The 20,184-nt window shown below is 45.4% G+C and overlaps 1 protein-coding gene and 1 non-coding gene across 2 annotated transcripts in view; one reads left to right on the forward strand and one right to left on the reverse strand.

Moving 5' to 3' along the window:
* Window positions 1-10,182: 10,182 nt before the first annotated feature.
* On the forward strand, window positions 10,183-10,298 carry LOC129656746 (U5 spliceosomal RNA). Its single transcript, XR_008716525.1, has one exon. It is a non-coding gene; the product is annotated as a U5 spliceosomal RNA (small nuclear RNA).
* A 6,862-nt stretch (window positions 10,299-17,160) lies between these two features.
* Window positions 17,161-20,184, reverse strand: part of ARMH1 (armadillo like helical domain containing 1) — a 60,719-nt gene continuing 57,695 nt past the window's right edge. Inside the window, exons 8-13 of the mRNA XM_055586979.1 lie at window positions 18,501-18,623; window positions 18,337-18,409; window positions 18,058-18,187; window positions 17,900-17,977; window positions 17,547-17,628; window positions 17,161-17,473 (exon numbers count right to left, since the gene is read on the reverse strand). Coding sequence (XP_055442954.1) covers window positions 17,355-17,473; window positions 17,547-17,628; window positions 17,900-17,977; window positions 18,058-18,187; window positions 18,337-18,409; window positions 18,501-18,623 — 605 coding nt within the window. The 3' untranslated portion in view covers window positions 17,161-17,354. The remainder of the gene's footprint in view (window positions 17,474-17,546; window positions 17,629-17,899; window positions 17,978-18,057; window positions 18,188-18,336; window positions 18,410-18,500; window positions 18,624-20,184) is intronic.

Below are 20,184 nucleotides of genomic sequence, written 5' to 3' on the forward strand. Positions count from 1 at the left end.
TTGTTGTAAAACTCAATCATATACAACAAAGAGGTTGCTAACATGTAACCAGTCATGTAGTGGGGGGTATAAAACTGGGCCTCTCAGAAACATCAGGGTCCTTGTTGGGAACTGATTCCCCTTGGACCCGCTGGCATAATAAACTGTTCTCCACTGTCTTGAGTGTCCTCCGAGGTGTTTTGTGACTCCAGATTCCACAACGCCCTTACACCACTCTCTTCCACTGCTTGTGTAATGATTACAGCATTTATATCTTTCTGGGCACACAATTTCCTCTAGACTGTGTGATCTTTTTTTTCTTTTTACGTTTTATTGAAGTATAGTTGATTTGCGATGTGTTAATTTCTGCTGTACAGGATAGTGACTCAGTTATATATATATATATGTATGTATGTATGTATGTTCATATTCTTTCTCATTGTGGTTTATCACGGGATAGTGAATACAGTTCCCTGTGCTATACAGTAGGACCTTGTTTTTTATTGGATTGTGTGCTCTTTGAAGACAACTCAGTTTGATTTGTCAGCCTGCCTCCTTCTTTCACTTTCCATTCTTTCTTATTGCCTGCCTCCTCTCTTCCTCTCTTTCTGTCACATTTCATAGCAGTTCTGCTTGTCTGTCTATCTATCTATCATCTTTGGCCCCCATGAGATGATTATACTCCTGGGTTGATGACATTATCATCAGTGATCTGTAGAAGTTTCTTCTTGCTATTTATTCATTTATCTGTTTATCTTTCATTATTTCTTTTATTCTTATATCCCTCTCCCATTTGCCTTCTCCCAGGAAACCATCCCTCTTTATTTTTTTTTTATTGAAGGATAATTCCTTTACAGAATTTTGTTTTCTGTTAAACCTCAACATGAATCAGCCGTAGGTATACATTTATCCCCTCCCTCCTGAACCCCGTCCCATCTCTCTCCCCATCCCACCCCTCCAGGTTGAAATCTTGTTTGAGTTTCCGTAGACATATACAGATGTGAGAGTTGGACCATAAAGAAGGCTGAGTGCTTAAAAATTTGATGCTTTCGAATTGTGATGCTGGAGAAGACTCTTGAGAGTCTCTTGGCCAACAAGGAGATCAAACCAGTCAATCCTAAAGGAAATCAACCCTGACTAGTCATTGGAAGGACTCTTGTGGCAGCTGAAGCTCCAATACTTTGGCCACCTGATGCGAAGAGAAGACTTATTGGAAAAGACCTTGATGCTGGGAAAGATTGAAGGCAAAAGGAGAAGGGATGGCAGAGGATGAGATGGTTAGATAGCATCACCAACTCAATGGACATGAATCTGAGCAAACTCCAGGAGATAGTGGAGGACAGAGGAATTGTAGTCCATGGGGTTGCAAGGAGTGGAACATGACTTAAGTGACTGAACAACAACAAATTATTTATGTGCATGGATTTTTAAAGTTATGTTAATGATATTGTGTGATGCATCTTATTTTTGTCACTAAACATTCTTTTTAAAAAAAAAATTTTGGCCACTCCTCGAAGCATGTGGGATCCTGGTTACCCAACCAGGGATGGAACACACGCTGCCTGCAGTGGAAGCACTGGAAATGCTGAGTCTTAACCACTGGACGTCCCGGAAGTCCCTAAACATTCTGCTTTCTATGCAATATGAATATCTAACACATTATTTCCAACTGTTGTATAATAGTACATTTTACCTACTAATCTCCTAGTGGTGGATATCAAATTGTCTCCAACCCCTTGCACTCACCAAGGATGCTGCAGATAATGCTCCATGAAATAAAATTAGGTCCTTATTTCACATCATGCAGACAAAAAAAAAAATTGGGTCATTTGGAATTCAATTGTAAAAACTTTAAAACTTTTAGAATAAAATATGGGTATATTTTTATAACATGAGGGTAGGGAAAGATTTCTTAAAATATGGAAAACTATTAAGTGAAAATTCATGAATTAAATAAACTTCTGTATGATAAACATTAAAAAACTGACAGTCTACAGGAAATAACTTGCAATACATATGAACTGTATGTTTTAGTTTTAGTTTAGTAGGTTTAGTTTTCTGAATATGAAGAGTAAGAAATACCACTGAGCTATCAAGGAAGCCCTGTAAGTCAATAAGCAAAAGACAAAAACAACTTAAAAATGGATAAAAGACCAGAACAGGCAGTTCCTGGGGTGGGAAATGAATTACCAATAAATGAGATGATACACATGTTTCTCTCTATGTATGTTTTAAAAGATTACTTGTAACCTTAAGTCTCAGAGTGCTAACACACATCTTCTGGGTTGAATTATTTATCATCCCAAGTACATGATTGATTGAAACAAGAATTTTCAACCTAAAAAGTAAAAATTGATTGGAAATACATCTCCTAATGAGATGAATACACTTTTATTTCTCAGTTGGCTTCCATAGAGGGAGACAGTTTGTCACCAGTTCTAGTCCTGTTTTTGTTTTCACAAGCAAAAGACCTAAGAAATCAGACTTCTCTGGTGGTCCATGGGTTAAGAATCAACCTGCCAATGGAGGGACCACAGGTTCCATCCCTGGTCCAGGAAGATTCTACATGGCAACTGGCAACAATAGATAGCCCCACAGCAACAAAAACCCAGTACAGCCAAAATTAAATAAATAAATAAAAGTTAAAAAAAAATCTAAGAAACCTTAGAATAAACAGATGGGGATTGGAGAGAGGTGGTTGTTGTTGTTGCTTTTTAATATATATAGTAATGTCAGTATATGTCCCTTTGTTGGATGTCCCAGGCATTGTGGTATACTCAAACAATGGAATATTGTGCAGAAAATAAAGTGGATGAGCTGAAACTAGGTTTACAGATACCAACACAAATCTTAAAATGTAATGTGGAATAAAAAAAGGAAGTTTCAGGGAATTCCCTGGCTGTCCAGTGGTTGGGACTCCACGCTTTCACTGCAGAGGGACTAGGTTCAATCTCTGGTCTGAGAGTAGGATGCTGCAAGGCCTGCAGCACAGCACACCACCACCAACCCCGCCCTCCCCCCCCCCCCTCCACCAAAAGAAGGAAGGAAGTTAGAGAAGGATGGGAAGGTATGATATTTATACAAATTTTATAAACACAAGACTGATATTGTTGGTGGATGGAAGACATACCAAGTTCAGAATAGTAGGTATCAGTGGATAGAAGGGGAGCAAAGGGAACTGGAGGGGAACAAATGCAGGCTTCAACTGTATATAGATAAGGTTTTGGTTCTAGTTTCGTTTTTACAAGAGAACATTCACCCTTTGATTTATTTTAATAAGTTTAAATTCTTGAGTAGTACAGCATCACACAAATTCTGTGTTTAACGGCCTTAGCTGGAAGGTTGCCTCAGAATTTGGCAGGAACCAAGATTTCGTGGGCACAAACTGCATTTCCTCGATTTCTCTCATTCGTTGGGTTTGCCACCAGGAGTTACTGTGCTGTCTTTGCTTTGTACACACAAGGACTTCTCTTGCTTAGGGAGAATTTGGTTTCATCCTAAGCATAAACATTTTCAGTTTTCTGAAGAGCTGTGTGCTCTCTTTGATTCGAGACCATGCTTAGAGCCAGCAAAAATGGCTTTGCACAAAGCCTTCCGGACGTATTCATCATTTTAAAGTCCTGTTCCCAGCAGGCCTCCACAGCCTCCAAAACAGAGGAAAGGGAGCTATGTAAGGTTCTCTTTACTTTCCAAACATATCTAAAGCACATCTGAAGAAATGTTTATATCTATTAAGTCTGAGTATCAGGTATGTTTTTGTCCTCTACACTTTTCTGTGGAGTTAGAAATAGTTCGTGATGAGTTTTTAAAATAATAAAGAATGAGGGCTTCTCTGATGGCTCGGTGGTAAAGAATCCACCTGCCTATGCAGGAAAGACAGGTTTGATCTTTGATCCCAGAAGATCCCACATGCCCTGGAGCAACTGAGCCTGCACACCACAAAAACAGCCTGTGCTCCAGAGCCACAGCTGTGTGCTATGACTCCTGAAGCCCTACAGTCTGTTGCCCACAACAAGCTGCTGCTGCTGCTGCTAAGTCGCTTCAGTCATGTCCGACTCTGTGCGACCCCATAGACGGCAGCCCACCAGGCTCCCCCGTCCCTGGGATTCTCCAGGCAAGAACACTGGAGTGGGTTGCCATTTCCTTCTCCAATGCATGAAAGTGAAAAGTGCAAGTGAAGTCGCTCAGTCGTGTCCGACTCTTAGCGACCCCACGGACTGCACCCTACCAGGCTCCTGCGTCCATGCGATTCTCCAGGCAAGAGTACTGGAGTGGGGTGCCATTGTCTTCTCCAAGAGAAGTCACCAAAATGAGAAGCCTGAGCACAACTAGAGAGCAGCCTCTGCTCAACTAGAGAAAATCCTGTGCAGCAATGCAGAAAATCCAGCACAGCCAAAAATAAATAAAATTATAAAAAAGAATAAGAAGTGAGGAAGCAGAGACAAGGGGAAAAACTAAGAACTTTTTTAATACAGGAATTATTTCACCTAAGTGTAACCTGGTGTCTCTGTCATTTGAATCAACTTCAAGGTTTGTGAAGCATTGTTTAGATAATTACAAAAGTCTTTAAAAAATTTAGTGTGAAAATTAACTAATTGAAAATGGTACCAGTTGATGTAAATGCATCCACAGTAAAGAGTTATTAAGCTTCTTGAGGATGAGGCTCAGTGGAAACTAATTGTTTAGAATGAAAGTTCCACTTGTTCTCTTGCGGAGGTAGAAAAGTTTGTTTTTTTTAAAAAATATTTCTGCCAGAATTTTTCTCTGAAATAAAAAAATACAAAGTTTTTTCTCTGTTGTGGTTGATTGCTATATTCCAAAAGGAGACTGCCGTTGGCGGATGCTGCAGATTCGTCCTCCCCTCTCCTCCTCCCCACTTCCTGCCCCCACTTTCTTCTTCAGCTAGGAGTTGATGGAGGCTACTTGGTCTGCCGGGATGAACCGGTGGGGAGGAGACAGCTGGTGCCCTGAGGGGGACCGAGAGGAAGAAGCGCAGCATGGGGATGGTCTCTGATGGGAGGACGGCTCAGGAAGGGGCAGATGATGGGCACTGTTAGGCTGAGGGTGGGAAGATACAGCTATGGCTTCTGCTTTCTCAGCAACTTCTGCTGTGAGGTCATCTGCTGAGCACCAGAGCTGGGGAGGAGGTGTGGGACGGTTTCGGTGAGAGAAGGTACATAGAGAGTGGGAAGCAGAGCCAAGTAGAGACTTGTCGAGTAATAGCAGGACCTTCATCAGAGGCCTGGCTCAGTTGTGTGATTTTTCCAGTAGTTCAGCTGTGGCAGGGTAGATACTGAAAATGGAGGGGAATCTGAGGGTCAGAGTGATGGGAGGCGGAACTGCTGGTGAGCAATTGGGTGGAGGACCCACTCCGTAAAGATCTTCATTGTGGTGGAGTTAATACTGCACCCTCTCACTCCCCTCTTCCTGCCACCAGGGCATCGGGATCCTTCATCTTACCTAACTGGACCTCCATCCTCATCCCCTCTTACTCCTCAACCCCCCTTATCTGTCCTGTAATTCCTCTCTCTGGGATCTTCACTCTCTCCGTCTGTACTGACTTCTTTTCAAGGGGTTTAATCATGTTTAACACTCTCCTAATATTAACAAAAGGGCTTCCCTGGTGGCTCATGCGTGTGTACTAAGGCACTTCAGTCGTGTCCAGCTCTTTGTGACCCTATGAACTGTAGCCTGTCAGGCTCCTCTATCCGTGGGATTCTCCAGGCAAGAATACAGGAGCGGGTTGCCATGCCCTTCTCCAGGGGATCTTCCTGACCCACGGATTGAACCTGAGTCCTCAGCATTGCAGGCAGTTTCTTTACCATATTAGCCACCAGAGAAGCCCAGCAGTAAAGAATCTGCTCGAAATGCAGGAGATGCAGGATACACTGGTTTGATCCCTAGGTTGAGAAGGATCCCTGGAGGAGGAAATGACAACCCACTCCAATATTCTTGCCTGGAGAATTCCCATGAACAGAGGAGCCTGGTGGGCTACAGTCCATGGGGATGCAAAGAGCTGAGTGACCGAGCCACACATAATATTAACAAAAGAGGTGGAGGGAGGCTACCTTTAATCCCAAACCCTTTCCAGCTACAGTCTCTATTTGGCTTTTTAGGGCCAATGTCTCGGAAGAGTTGCCTGCTTTCTCTACCTCCGTGGCCTCCTTCAACGGCTCCCTGCAGTTGGACTTCCATCAGTGGCCCCTGTTTACACACTCTGTGGTCACCAGCGACTGCCCTGCTGTTGGATCTAATGTGAGACCAGTGGGTGGCATTTTGGCGGCTCTGAGGAACTCCGGTCCTTTATGTCTCAGGGCAGAAAAAATTCAGTGAGGCAAAATGATAGATAAGAAGTGACTTCCTATAAACAGAATAGGACTCCTGTGAAGCTTACAAGTGGGTGGGCGAGAGGCCCTGGGAACTTAGTGGGCTACAGTTTTAAAACCAAAGGAAAAGTGGGGAGGGGGAAAAACAGCTTCTTCCTCATTCTTGAGTAGCTGTCACACTTCCATCATGAGCTCGTCCTCCAGGATGGGCAAGGGAGTTTTCTTGTCCCTACATGGTCAAGCCAGGACTGTAATGGCACTATGGAAAAATTACTTCAGATCTTAGTTACAGGGAAGGTCTTTACTTTGAAATGTCACCTTTCCATAAGCTATTGTTTTTCATGTGTGCAGAGAGCATGTCCTAGGGGTCAGTAACTTACTGGGCTCGCTGGGCAGAATGTGGGTCTCAGGCCACCATTGTTTTATTGCTTGGGGGCATGTCCCATGCTTCTGTTCCATGGTTTTGTTGCTAAGCAGGCCTGCTTGATTTCAAGGTTAAGCAAACCTGCTTTCTTAAGTGATCATTAACTTACTATGGTCTCCCAAAGCCCCCTAAATTTCCCTCCCTATCCAAAACGCCCTAATGGGATTTCTGAGCTAACTAACCCTATCCCTACTAAATGAACTTTGCAGTCCCCACCTCACTTGATCACTCATCTGATGGAACTGATGGATCTCTTCTTTTCTGCTGTTGATGACTATGCTCTCCACACTGCTGCTTTTCCTCTGGCCTTCCTAATTTCACTGCTTCTGCTATACCCCTACTTTAGGCCACTGTTCTCTAGGGACTTATTCTAGCCTTGTTTTCTCTCCTTTACATTCTTTCTCCTTGAGCAGTCCTGACCATACCCTGGTCCAGGCTGCCTTTTATTTCTCTCTGGCTTTAGTGCTCAGTCCTAAATCATTTTTACAAACTTCTTGTCCACCATACAATCTCCACACTTTAGCCAGAATATGTGTCCAGTGGTTCTCAACTTAGCCTGCATCAGAATCACCTAGAAGACTGTTAAAACTCAGGCACCTTGGTCTCACCTGGATTTTCTGAATCAGTAGGTCTGAGGTGTAGCCCAGTCATTTATATTTCTAACAAATACCCAGGTATATTGGGCTTCTTAAGTGGTCCAGTGGTAAAGAATCCGTCTGTGAATGCAGGAGATACAAGAAACTTGGGTTGGATCCTTGGGTCAGGAAGAACCCCTGGAGTAGAAAATGGCAACTCGCTCCAGTATGCTTGCCTGGAAAACTCCATGGATAGAGGAGCCTTGCTGGCTGCTGTCCATGGGGTCGAAAAGAGTTGGGCACAAGTGAGTGACTGAACAGACACACCCAGGTATATTAGGTGTATTTTTTAGGATGCCGTAACAAAACACCACAAACTTGGTGGCTTAGAAATTTATTGTCTGACAGCTCTGGAAGCCTCATTTAAACTAATTACATCTACAGTGTTTGTACTTCAACATATGAATTTAGTGGGGGAGGGGGGATGGGACACAATTCAACTCATAATATTGATAATGCCAGATGATGCTGATGCTTCTTCAAAACACTAATTTGATCATATTATTCTCCTTTACTACTTTGGCCATGTGATGTGAAGAACTGACCCATTTGAAAAGACCCTGATGCTGGGAAAGATTGAAGGCAGGAGGCAAAGGGGATGACAGAGAATGAGATAGTTGGACGGTATCACTGACTCAGTGGACATGAGTTTGAGCAAGCTTTGGGCGTTAGTGATGGACAGGGAAGCCTGGCGTGCTGCAGTCCATGGGGTCACAAAGAGTTGGACACGACTGAGTGACTGAACTGAACTGATTCTCCTTGAAAGCTTTTCAGAGATTCCTCATTGCTCTCAAGGTAAATCCAAGGTCATGCATTGGCATTGGACCCGATCTGGTCCCTGTCACTTGGCCATTTGTCCTTTCACCACTCAGGCTCACACTGTTCAAAGTGCCTTTCTGCTGAGAACGCCCTCACCACCCTACTCCTGTGGATCCTTTCTTGCTCGGCCTATGTGTCACTAAACAGTCATCAGTGCTCATCACATACACTTGTCTCATGGGGCCCAGCACATGGTCTGACACAGTGTTCCATACGTTTTTGTTGCATGAATGTATGAAAACAACTATGTTCAGTCATCTAAAAAATTCAGTTTTAATTTTTTAATTCAAGAGCAATTTTATTTGAGTATTAAAACAAAATCTAAAATAGAGACACAACAAGGATATACTGTATAACAGGGAATTATAGACATTATCTATAATCTATACTGGAGTATAATTTGGAAAAATACTGAATCAGTATGCTATCCACCTGAAACTAACATAATATTATAAATCAAATATACTTCAATAAACAAAAAAACAGGCATTCTGGTGCAGAGCCGAGCAGCGATGTGGTGCCGCTAGCACATTGGGCGCTCCAATCCCCCTCAAGGAGACCCTCAAGGAGAGGAAGAAATTCTCTTTCAAGAAACCTTTCAAACTGAATAGCCTGTCCTTCAAGAAAAATCGGAAGGAGGGTGAGGTGATTTGCCTCTTAACCCACACAGGAAGAGCAGAAGCAGGCAGAGATCTGGTACTTATAGCAAAGAAGGCACTGCCCAGGAAGGGAGGTTGCTGCCTCCCCTGTGAGCCAAGAGCCTGAGGTCCAAGGGGCAGAGGCTAATGCTGCCTCCAAAGGAGGAGACACAGAAGAGAAGGGCTCCAGGCCACAGAGCTCTCCACTGCCTTGGGGCCCTATACCATGGAGGAAACAGAATGAATAGCTGTTTCATTCTGGGGCACGTGGGTGAGCTCCAAACTGCAAAAGCTGTGCTGTCCTTGTGAGGTCACTGCCTGGACCCTGTGCCCTGGCTGCCTTCCTGTGCCCAGAAAGGAAGGAACTGTTGCCCCCTAGCCACATTCCCTCTCCTCCTCTCCCTCCTATGGATTCTCCCATCATCCATCTGGTCTTCCTCTTAAGGCCAGTTTAAGATGGTTCCTTGCAGTTACGCAAGTTAGGTTAGTGACGTGAAATGCTCCTAGCCCTAGCCCCACCTCCTTCCCTGTCCCCCCCAGGAAGAAGGCAGTTGCTGGTTTTCTTTCCCAATTCTTTCCAAGTAGGTTATGTTTGCTGCTCAAATCCCTGACCCAGATGTGGGGGTGCGTACACTCCCAAATCCTGAGTGTTCTGCCTTTCCTTGAGTTTTTAGACTAGTGACACCTGGGCTGAGGAGGATGCGGCCCCTGTCTAGGTTTTTATGTGTCTTAACTGAAGTTCAAACCTCCAGTTTGTGAATCAACTGTGTCTCTTTTTCTACTTGTATTAAACTCTGGGTTAGGGGAAGGTCCGTAACGTGAAACAATGTCTTGTCTTTTTCTTTTCTTCCCTCCCATTGTTGTCACTAACTTTTATTGGCCAAACCCCAGATTGGTACATTTCTTTTTCCTGACTGCTAAAACCATTTTCCCCCCTCTTGGTTTTACTGTAACATTTGGGAAAGGAATAGATGTTGTCCCTTAAAAAAAAGATAAAATCGAATTTTCTCGTTGGACCCCGCGTCTATACTCTGCCCATCTGGCTTCTGCTCCGCCCCCTAGTGGTGGCTCTAGACCGAGCCACCTAATGCCTTAAATTTTAAAGCATTTCCCGGTATGCGAAGTTGGTGAGTCAACTTCATTTACATACCCACAATGCATTGCATTCAGGATCGTGCCTACTTTAAAGGCTAGATCCTTTTTTTCCTTTTGATTTCTCTCCTACTTCTGAAAAATTAGGATATTTTAATAGAATTATCTGCGATGGCAGATACTTACTCACTTTTTCGGTGGGTATATAGTTACCATTGCTGTCTTAGGACTTATGGTTAACCTAGGACTGCGTGCCGGAACGCCATAGTATGCTCTGGTTTCTCTTCAGATCGTATAAATCTTTCGCCTTTTACTAAAGATTTCCGTGGAGAGGAACAATTCTGAGTTTTAAACCAATTTTTTGAGGCCTTGCTTTCGCGAGGCTTATGAGTTTGTTTAAAAATAGGCAATAATTTCTAGATGGTGTGTTGTATGATGAATTTTATGTGTTTGAAATGATGTACACGTTTGTATGTTTTAGTTTAAGTTTTGTTTATTGTTTTAATAATCATTGTTATTTATCTACATTTCTATTTATGTTTCTTTAACTATCTATTTAAGTATATTTTTGTGTGTGGGGTATGGTTCATTGGTTGTAGTTAGGTGTTGTAAGGTGGTAGTGAGTCTTGAGAGAAGCGCTGTGAAGTATTTTTGGAGACAGAAACAGGCGGAGTGGCACAGTGGTCGTTGAAGAACTGTCAGTCTTGGTCCTTTACTCTAAGTGACCCGCCATGACCGCACAGTCATATACGACTGGAATACGTTATTAGAGTTATTTAAAAATGTTTGTTTTGTGAGGGTCACCAAACATAAACCTGGACGGTTTTTTGTGCCTGGTACGGGGCTTGGTACAGACAAGTCAGTCGTTCAATAGATGTTTGCTACCTGCGAAAAACCCGGTTAACCGGTTTTGTTTAGGTCTTGAGTTAAAATTCAGGCTTGGGCATACTGTTCACAAATAATTTTTACGGGGGGATACTTGAGCATGGCAGGCAGGCAAGACCCCACCCAGTATGGGGCTGTGGTTTCTAATTAATGCACTTGGTGTACGCTTTAAAAAAGAAAATCCTGGACGTTCCTTGATGGTCCAGTGGCTAGGGTTCCATGTTTTCTGTAGAGTGTACAGGTTTGATCGGTGGTTGTGGAACTAAGGTGTTGCAAGCTGTGTGGCACAACCGGAATAAAATAAATCCTCAAGATTATCTGTAATTTCCAGTTTTTATGCGGATCACAACAGCAAATTTAAAAAAAAAAGTAATTGCTATAAATTTGAACTTTAAAAATAGGCTTATACTACATGACAGTTGGGCTTCCCCATAGCTCAGTGGGTAAAGAATGTGCCTGAAATGCAGGAGACCTAGGTTCAATTCTCAGGTCAGGACGATCCCTTAGAGAAGGAAATGGCAACTCAGTCCAGTAGACTTGCCTGGAAAATCCCATGGACAGAGGAGCCTGGTAAGCTTCAGTCCATGGGGGTTGCAAGAGTTGGACCCAACTACAGGGCAAAGACTAACAGAGTTTTGCCAAGAAAATGCACTGGTCATAACAAACACCCTCATCCAACAACACAAGAGAAGACTCTATACATGGACATCACCAGATGGTCAACACCGAAATCAGATTGATTATATTCTTTGCAGCCAAAGATGGAGAAGCTCTATACAGTCAGCAAAAACAAGACCAGGAGCTGACTGTGGCTCAGACCATGAACTCCTTATTGCCAAATTCAGACTTAAATTGAAGAAAGTAGGGAAAACCATTAGACCATTCAGGTATGACCTAAATCAAATCCCTTATGATTATACAGTGGAAGTGAGAAATAGATTTAAGGGCCTAGATCTGATAGATAGACTGCCTGATGAACTATCAGGCATGAGGCTCATGACATTGTACAGGAGACAGGGATCAAGACCATTCCCATAGAAAAGAAATGCAAAAAAGCAAAATGGCTGTCTGGGGAGGCCTTACAAATAGCTGTGGAAAGAAGAGAAGCGAAAAGCAAAGGGGAAAAGGAAAGATATAAACATCTGAATGCAGAGTTCCAAAGAATAGCAAGAAGAGATAAGAAAGCCTTCTTCAGCAATCAATGCAAAGAAATAGAGGAAAAAAACAGAATGGAAAAGACTAGGGATTTCTTCAAGAAAATCAGAGATACCAAAGGAACATTTCATGCAAAGATGAGCTCGATAAATGACAGAAATGGTATGGACCTAACAGAAGCAGAAGATATTAAGAAGAGGTGGCAAGAATACACAGAAGAACTGCACAAAAAAGATCTTTACGACCCAGATAATCACGATGGTGTGATCACTGACCTAGAGCCAGACATCCTGGAATGTGAAGTCAAGTGGGCCTTAGAAAGCATCACTACGAACAAAGCTAGTGGAGGTGATGGAATTCCAGTTGAGCTATTCCAATTCCTGAAAGATGATGCTGTCAAAGTGCTGCACTCAATATGCCAGCAAATTTGGAAAACTCAGTGGTGGCCACAGGACGGGAGAAGGTCAGTTTTCATTCCAATCCCAAAGAAAGGCAATGCCAAAGAATGCTCAAACTACCGCACAATTGCACTCATTTCACATGCTAGTAAAGTAATGCTCAAAATTCTCCAAGCCAGGCTTCAGCAATATGTGAACCGTGAACTTTCTGATGTTCAAGCTGGTTTTAGAAAAGGCAGAGGAACCAGAGATCAAATTGCCAACATCCACTGGATCATGGAAAAAGCAAGAGAGTTCCAGAAAAACATCTATTTCTGCTTTATGGACTATGCCAAAGCCTTTGACTGTGTGGATCACAATAAACTGTGGAAAATCCTGAAAGAGATGGGAATACCAGACCACCTGACCTGCCTCTTGAGAAATTTGTATGCAGGTCAGGAAGCAACAGTTAGAACTGGACATGGAACAACAGACTGGTTCCAAATAGGACAAGGAGTTCGTCAAGGCTGTATATTGTCACCCCGTTTATTTAACTTATATGCAGAGTACATCATGAGAAACACTGGACTGGAAGAAACACAAGCTGAAATCAAGATTGCCGGGAGAAATATCAATAACCTCAGATATGCAGATGACACCACCCTTATGGCAGAAAGTGAAGAGGAACTCAAAAGCCTCTTGATGAAAGTGAAAGAGGAGAGTGAAAAAGTTGGCTTAAAGCTCAACATTCAGAAAACGAAGATCATGGCATCCGGTCCCACCACTTCATGGGAAATAGATGGGGAAACAGTGGAAACAGTGTCAGACTTTATTTTTCTGGGCTCCAAAATCACTGCAGATGGTGACTGCAGCCATGAAATTAAGACACTTACTCCTTGGAAGGAAAGTTATGACCAACCTAGATAGCATATTCAAAAGCAGAGACATTACTTTGCCAACAAAGGTCCGTCTAGTCAAGGCTATGGTTTTTCCTGTGGTCATGTATGGATGTGAGAGTTGGACTATGAAGAAGGCTGAGTGCCAAAGAATTGATGCTTTTGAACTGTGGTGTTGGAGAAGACTCTTGAGAGTCCCTTGGACTGCAAGGAGATCCAACCAGTCCATTCTGAAGGAGATCAGCCCTGGGATTTCTTTGGAAGGAATGATGCTAAAGCTGAAACTCCAGTACTTTGGCCACCTCATTCGAAGAGTTGATTCATTGGAAAAGACCCTGATGCTGGGAGGGATTGGGGGCAGGAGGAGAAGGGGACGACAGAGGATGAGATGGCTGGATGGCATCACTGACTTGATGGACGTGAGTCTGAGTGAACTCCGGGAGTTGGTGATGGACAGGGAGGCCTGGCGTGCTGCGATTCATGGGGTCGCAAATAGTTGGACACGACTGAGCAACTGATCTGATCTGAAGCCACTGTCACCGACCATATGACAATCAAATGCAATAGTGAAGTCAGTCGTGTCTGACTCTTTGCGACCCCATGGACTGTAGCCTACAACTTCTCTGTCCATGGGATTTTCCAGGCAAGAGTACTGGAGTGGGTTGCCATTTCCTTCTCCAGGGGATCTTCCTGACCCAGGGATTGAACCCAGATCTTCCACCTTGCAGGCAGACGCTTTACCGTCTGAGCCACCAGGGAAGTTCCACTCAAATGCAATACATTAATACAAATCTTAACTGGATCCTGAACAAAAAACAAAATTATAGTTCTGGAGGTCAGAGGTCTAGAATTAAGGTGTTGACAGGGGTGCATTCTTTCTAGAAGCTTGGGAAGTTGGGGGAAGAATCTGTATCTTTGCCTTTAGAAAGCTGCCTTCATTCCTTGGCCTGTGCCATCTTCCAGGCATTACTCTAAACCTCTTGCTTCTGTTATGTCATCTCCTAACTAACCGGGAGTTGGTGATGGACAGGGAGGCCTGGCGTGCTGCGATTCATGGGGTCGCAAAGAGTCGGACACGACTGAGCGACTGAACTGAACTGAACTGAACTGGGACCCACCTAGATAATCCAGGAGAATCTTCCCATCTCAAGATCCTTAATCACACCTGCAAAATTCCTTTTACCACATGAAGTAACACATTTACAGGTTCTTGGGAGGAGGATGTAGGTACATTTGGAAGCCATTAGACTACCACAATAATGATACAGTAATTATGTAGGAGGATGTCCTTATGCTTAGTAGAAACATAATGTGAAGTTTTTAGTAGTCAAATTTTTAGTTGTCAAATGTCATATCTGAAGCTTCCAAATAGCCCAGTAAATAAAAGAAAATGTGTCAAAGGGTATAGGTATTCACTGTATTATTCTTTCAACTTTTTTTGGTAATTTTGAACTTTTGAAAGTTAAAAGTTGGGGGGGAATAAATGTGTATATTAATAAATTTCATGTAATGTATATTTGTTTTAGATATTTGTAGTGTACTTAAGATTTCATTTAAAAACATTCCATTGTTATTAAACTATTATACCAGAGTTTTAGATTTTTTCCTGTATTTTTTTTGATTTTCTAATTATTACAATTTCCAAAAATTTCTGGGGTACTGTTTTTAAAATAATTCTATAGGAGGAAAGGCTATTTCAAGACTAAAAACAGTAAGAATGACTTGACACCAAAGGACAGGACATGTCTTTAAAATAGGAAATTCATTTAGCTTTAAGGAAAACATGCTGGATATTTTGTTAACTTTTCTTTCCTCTCTCTGCCCAAATAGAGGAAGTGGAGGCTCAAAATCCCAGTTAGGGGTAAGGCTAAGCAGCCTTTGACCGACAACATCCGGGCCAGTGATGCCCTCTCGTGGCATCCTAAAGAATTACTGCCATCTGATTTCATTTCCTCTGACCTTGAGGGACAATTCCCTCACAGTAACTCAGTAATTCATTCTTGTGTGCCAGGCACTATTCTCAACATTTGGGAAATATAAGTAATGAAAACAAATATTCCTGCCCTACTGGAGCTTACATTCAGGTGGGGAGACAGATAATAAAAAAAAATAAGTGATATGAAATATACAGGTGAGTAGCAGGGGTTAGGGATTAGAGTACAGGGACTGGTAGTATGGGATGCAACTTAAAAAAAAAAATAGTAACCCTCTTTGAGAAGCTGACTTTTGTGTAAAGAAAGTGAAGAAATCAGCCATGCAGATACTTGGGGTGAGAGTTCTAGGAACAGAACCTCTCTCAAGTGTTCAGCAGAAAAGCTTGCACAAAAGTCCTAAATCATGAGCCTGTTTGTCATTTTCAAGAACCACACACTGCCAATGCAGGAGACACAGATTCAATCCCTGGTTCAGAAAGATCCCACATGCCCCTGAGCAACTAAACTTGTGTGCCACAACTATGCAGCCTATGCTGTAAGGCCTTGGAACAGCAACTACTGAGCCCATGTGCAAAAACTACTGAAGTCCTAGAGCCTGTGATCTGCAACAAGAGAAGCCACTGCAGTGAGAAGCCTCAAGATTGGAGAGTAGCCCCTGCTAAAATAATGTCTTAGGAGATAACCTTCCTTCTTGATCTTGTAAGGGGCCATGATGACCCAGGACCCACTACTTGCATTGTAGGCATGAATGGCATTGTATACATCATTCAATTTGAGCCTTCTATCTCAAAAGGAGAAGGCGATGGCACCCCACTCCAGTACTCTTGCCTGGAAAATCCCATGGATGGAGGAGCCTGGTAGGCTGCAGTCCATGGGGTCTCGAAGAGTCGGACACGACTGAGCGACTTCACTTGCACTTTTCACTTTCCTGCACTGGAGAAGGAAATGGCAACCCACTCCAGTGTTCTTGCCTGGAGAATCCCAGGGACGGGGGAGCCTGGTGGGCTGCCGTCTATGGGGTCGCATAGAGTCGGACACGACTGAAGCGACTTAGCAGCAGTCTCAAAAACTTATATAACTGAGCTTTTACCTCTAACAAGCAGAACAGTTCTCAGAGCTTTCTGAGAGGCTGTCCCCAGTTTATAATCCTCAGTTTGGCTAGAATAAAACTTTCCATTTCTTCTTAGATCTACTGATTAAATTTTTCGTTGACAACAAAATGAGGTGGAAATGTTTAGCTGGAAAGAGAAATATGGGAGTCATTGTATATAAGTGGTATTTAAAGTGATAGAGGGACTTCCCAGGCAGTCCAGTGGTTAAGATTCCATGCTTCTACTGCAGGAGGCACGGGTTCTAACCCTGGTCAGGGAATGCCTCATGACATGGCCCCAAAAAATTAAATTAAAAATAAATACATAAATACAAGTTAAAAAAATAAAATGATGGAATCACCAGGGTATAAATATAGAGAAGAGGCTCAAGGTCAAAGTCCTGCCTCCCTGCACCTTGAAGGAAGATGGGTTGAAAATGAGGAATCCATAAAAATGCTTCCCAGGTGGCTCAGTGGTAAAGAATCCACTTGGGTTCAATCCCTGGGTTGGGAAGATCTCCTGGAGGAGGAAATGGCAACCCTCTCCAGTATTCTTGCCTGGGTAATCCCATGGAAAGAGGAACCTGGCATGGACTACAGGTCATGGGATCGAAAAGAGTTGGACATGACTGAGCCTGCATGCATGATCAATCAGCAAAGAGAATGAACGAAAGCAACCAGAGCAGCAGGAGCGAACCCAGGTGGGTGTGGTGTCCTGGAGGTGAGAGTGCAGGGGCCAGTAGGGACTGGAGGTGAGGCCCACTCCTCACACTACTTCCTTGAATCTTCTAGGAGGTTGGTGGTCCTTCCCTTCTGACCAGCTTTTTTCCTTGATGAGCAGAGGCACACTTGTCCATCATCACAGCTCTCACTGGATCTCCCTCTACCCTCCACACATGGACACCAGACAGACAGCAAGACTTGTTTATTGAAGACTTCCCAGCAGGCTCGCTCTCTCCCCCACTGGAAGGCAGAACCCCCAGCTTCCCACCGAGGCCAAGAGGAGTCAACAGGAGCTTGGCTGTGACTCCTCCCTTCTGCCAGGCTTCCCCGCCACACAGCCTTGGCTTCCTGGCTTGCCCCCGAGGCGCCTTTTTCCTCCTCTTACTCCTTTTCTTCCACGTCCTCCTTCCGGAAGTGTGTAATGTAGGCCACCTGATCCTCATTAGGATGCCCAAAGTAAAAGCTCATGTTGCTGTAGGAGAGGCCGCTGAGGTGCAGCACTGGAGGCAGGAGATGAGCCTGAGACTGGGTGCCGCTGCCCCTCTGGCCCAGGCCCCCTGGCTCCCCACTCACCTCTGGTGACATTGACTTTGTTGGCCGCCAAGATGTCCGCCTGAATGCTATCTATATTCATGTACAGATTCTCGGCATTGCTCTGGGGACAGAAGCAAGGGAAACCTGGCTAGATGCCAAGGCAGCCTGGACTTGGAGTTGGGCGTGGGCAGAGGGAGGCTGCAGGCTGCAGTCAGGCTCTTAGCCTGACAGGATGGGCCGGAAAGGGAACGGAAGAGTGCCAGGTGGCGAAGCCCAAGCAGGGCAGTCCCTTCTGTCGCCCGCCCCAGCCAGATCTTGTGTGGGGTGTCCATGGGGGTGGGGGGAGGGCGTGAGCTGCGGCAGGCGCAGGGCCACTGTTTTGTCCCACTTACTAGGAAGAGCTTGTAGAGTTCCTCGCCCATGGTCTTGCGAACGTGCTCCTCCACCACCGGGAACAGCTGCACGAAGTACTGCGGTGGGCGGGCGGGGGTGGGGAGTGACTGCAGCGCTCGCGCGCAGTGCCCGCCCGCCGCCCCGCCGCCCCGCGCACCTCCAGCGTGAGGCTGGCCTGCCGCTGGCTGTTGCTGTGATCCGTGTTGCCCATGGCGGCCATCAGGCTGTGTACCACTCTCAGGTGCAGCATCTCCTCGGCCAGGGTCGTGTTGTGGCGCGCCAGGACCCTGGGCGGGGGTGGAGTGGTTGGGGGTGGGGGTGGGATTCGGGCTGCGGTGGTAGGGTGGGACCCTTGGGCGGCCGGAGCCCTTCCCCAGCGCGCGGGCAGCGCTTAGCCCGGCTTGCCGCATCCGCCCACCACCTGCGGCCCGCTTACCCGATGGCCTTGGCGGCCGCGGCCTGCTGCAAAAACAGCGGCAGGTGGGCGGTGAGCTCGAGGACCGACGAGTCTAGAGGAGGGGGTGGCCGTGAGACTGGGAGGAACCTGCTTCTCCCTCCTGCCCCGCCGGTGGCCACCCCCTAATCGGAGCGGATCCCTACCGCTGACGATCTGGGACTGCAGTTTGCTGGTCTCCTTGAAGGACGGTATGAGTAGCGCTACGAGGCCCTTGAGCAGCGCTGGGCACACGTCGTAGTTGACCAGGTCCTTGATCAGCTCGATGGCTGGGGAAGGCAGAGGCGCTGGAGAGGCCGGCCGCTCCACTTCCCACCCCGGCAAGGAAGCACCCTCCCCCTTCTTTATCGACCTTTCGTAGCACCTCTTTCTGGCCAACAATGTGCCAGGCGTGGGGACAGCTGGCCCTGCCCTCCTGGAACTGGGGGTTAAAGAGGAGAGGGAGGAGGGGGCCGAGGTCTCCCGGGATTCACAGAAGCAGCTAGAGCGGGAAGAGGAAGGCTTTGAGGCTTAGAGGCTGAAAAAGCTGAAGGCCGCGCAGAGGCAGGGCTGCCTTCCGCCTTTGAGGAATCTAGTAGGTTTTGTGGCGGAGGGAGGGGTCGGGTCTTCAGAGGGAGACAGGATGGGGAAAGACAGGGGGTGAGAAGGAGACTGAGCAGGTGGCTGGGGATGTGTGGCAGAAAATGAGAAAAGAGACAAGGCTGACAGAAGTTTAGAGAAACTTGGAGTTTCTGACGAACCCTGGTCGAGGCCTTGTTTGCCCAGGCTCTGTGCTGAGCGCTCTCGGTATCCCGCTGCCGGTATCGGGACCGACGAGGTCCGCTTTGCATCAGTACAATTGTAATCCCCATTTTACATTTGAGGGGATGAGGCACAGAGGGGTAAAGCACTTGCTTAGGGTACCACAGCTAGGAAGTGGTGGAAAAAGGAGGGAAAGATTGGGTTAGGAAGGAGGAAGGGGACTAGACTTTATTGAGGGGATTTTCTGCAGCTACTTCCCAGTCATTCCAGCTTTAACTCAGCCTTTCGGCCAATCTGCATAGGAAGCCTACTGTGCCCCAGACCGGTTTGGTGACAAGGGCTGTAAACTGGGTCCGTGGGCTGTGGGAATACCTGGGAAGATGGCGGAGGGCGGAATATTTTTGTAAGAAGGAGGAACCAGAGGAAGACAGAGCTGGATGGTAATGCGGTGGTACACGGGATAAACACGGCGGGTGGGGTGGGGTGCGGCGCGGCTTGCGGCGTGGAAGACAGAAAGGCGCTCTCCCTCAGCTTGAGAGTCAGTGCCACCAGTCTCTCTCTTCACTTACTCCGAGGGGCAAAGTTGTTTCCCTGATTAGCTTATTTGCATATCAAAATGCAACGTTATATTATGTTTTAATAACTAAAGTTACCCGTTTTATTTTCTTGTTAGGACATCTTACCCAGTAAGGACATGGTGATGGTGATGGTTTAGTCGCTAAGTCGTGTCCGACTCTTGCGACCCCGTGGACTGGAGCCCGCCAGGCTTCTCTGTCCGTGGGATTTTCCAGGGAAGAATACTGGAGTAGGGTGCCATTTCCTTCTCCAGGGGAATCTTCCGGACCCAGGAATGGAACCCGGGTCTCCTGCATTGCAGGCTGATTCCTGCATTGGAGGCGGATTCTTTACTGACAGTTACCAGGGAAGTAAGAACATATTTAGGGATAATTCTCTACAATGGAAGAAAGACTTTTGTTGGTAGGTGCAAAGGCACCACAGGTCATAAGGGAGTATCTGGGAGAATGAGCACTGATGGTAGAGAAATACATGCTTTCGTGGTTCACTTTCTCTTCTGGTTACCTTTTGTGT

This window comes from Bubalus kerabau, chromosome 6, assembly GCF_029407905.1.
Source record: "Bubalus kerabau isolate K-KA32 ecotype Philippines breed swamp buffalo chromosome 6, PCC_UOA_SB_1v2, whole genome shotgun sequence".
Taxonomy (NCBI): domain Eukaryota; kingdom Metazoa; phylum Chordata; class Mammalia; order Artiodactyla; family Bovidae; genus Bubalus; species Bubalus kerabau.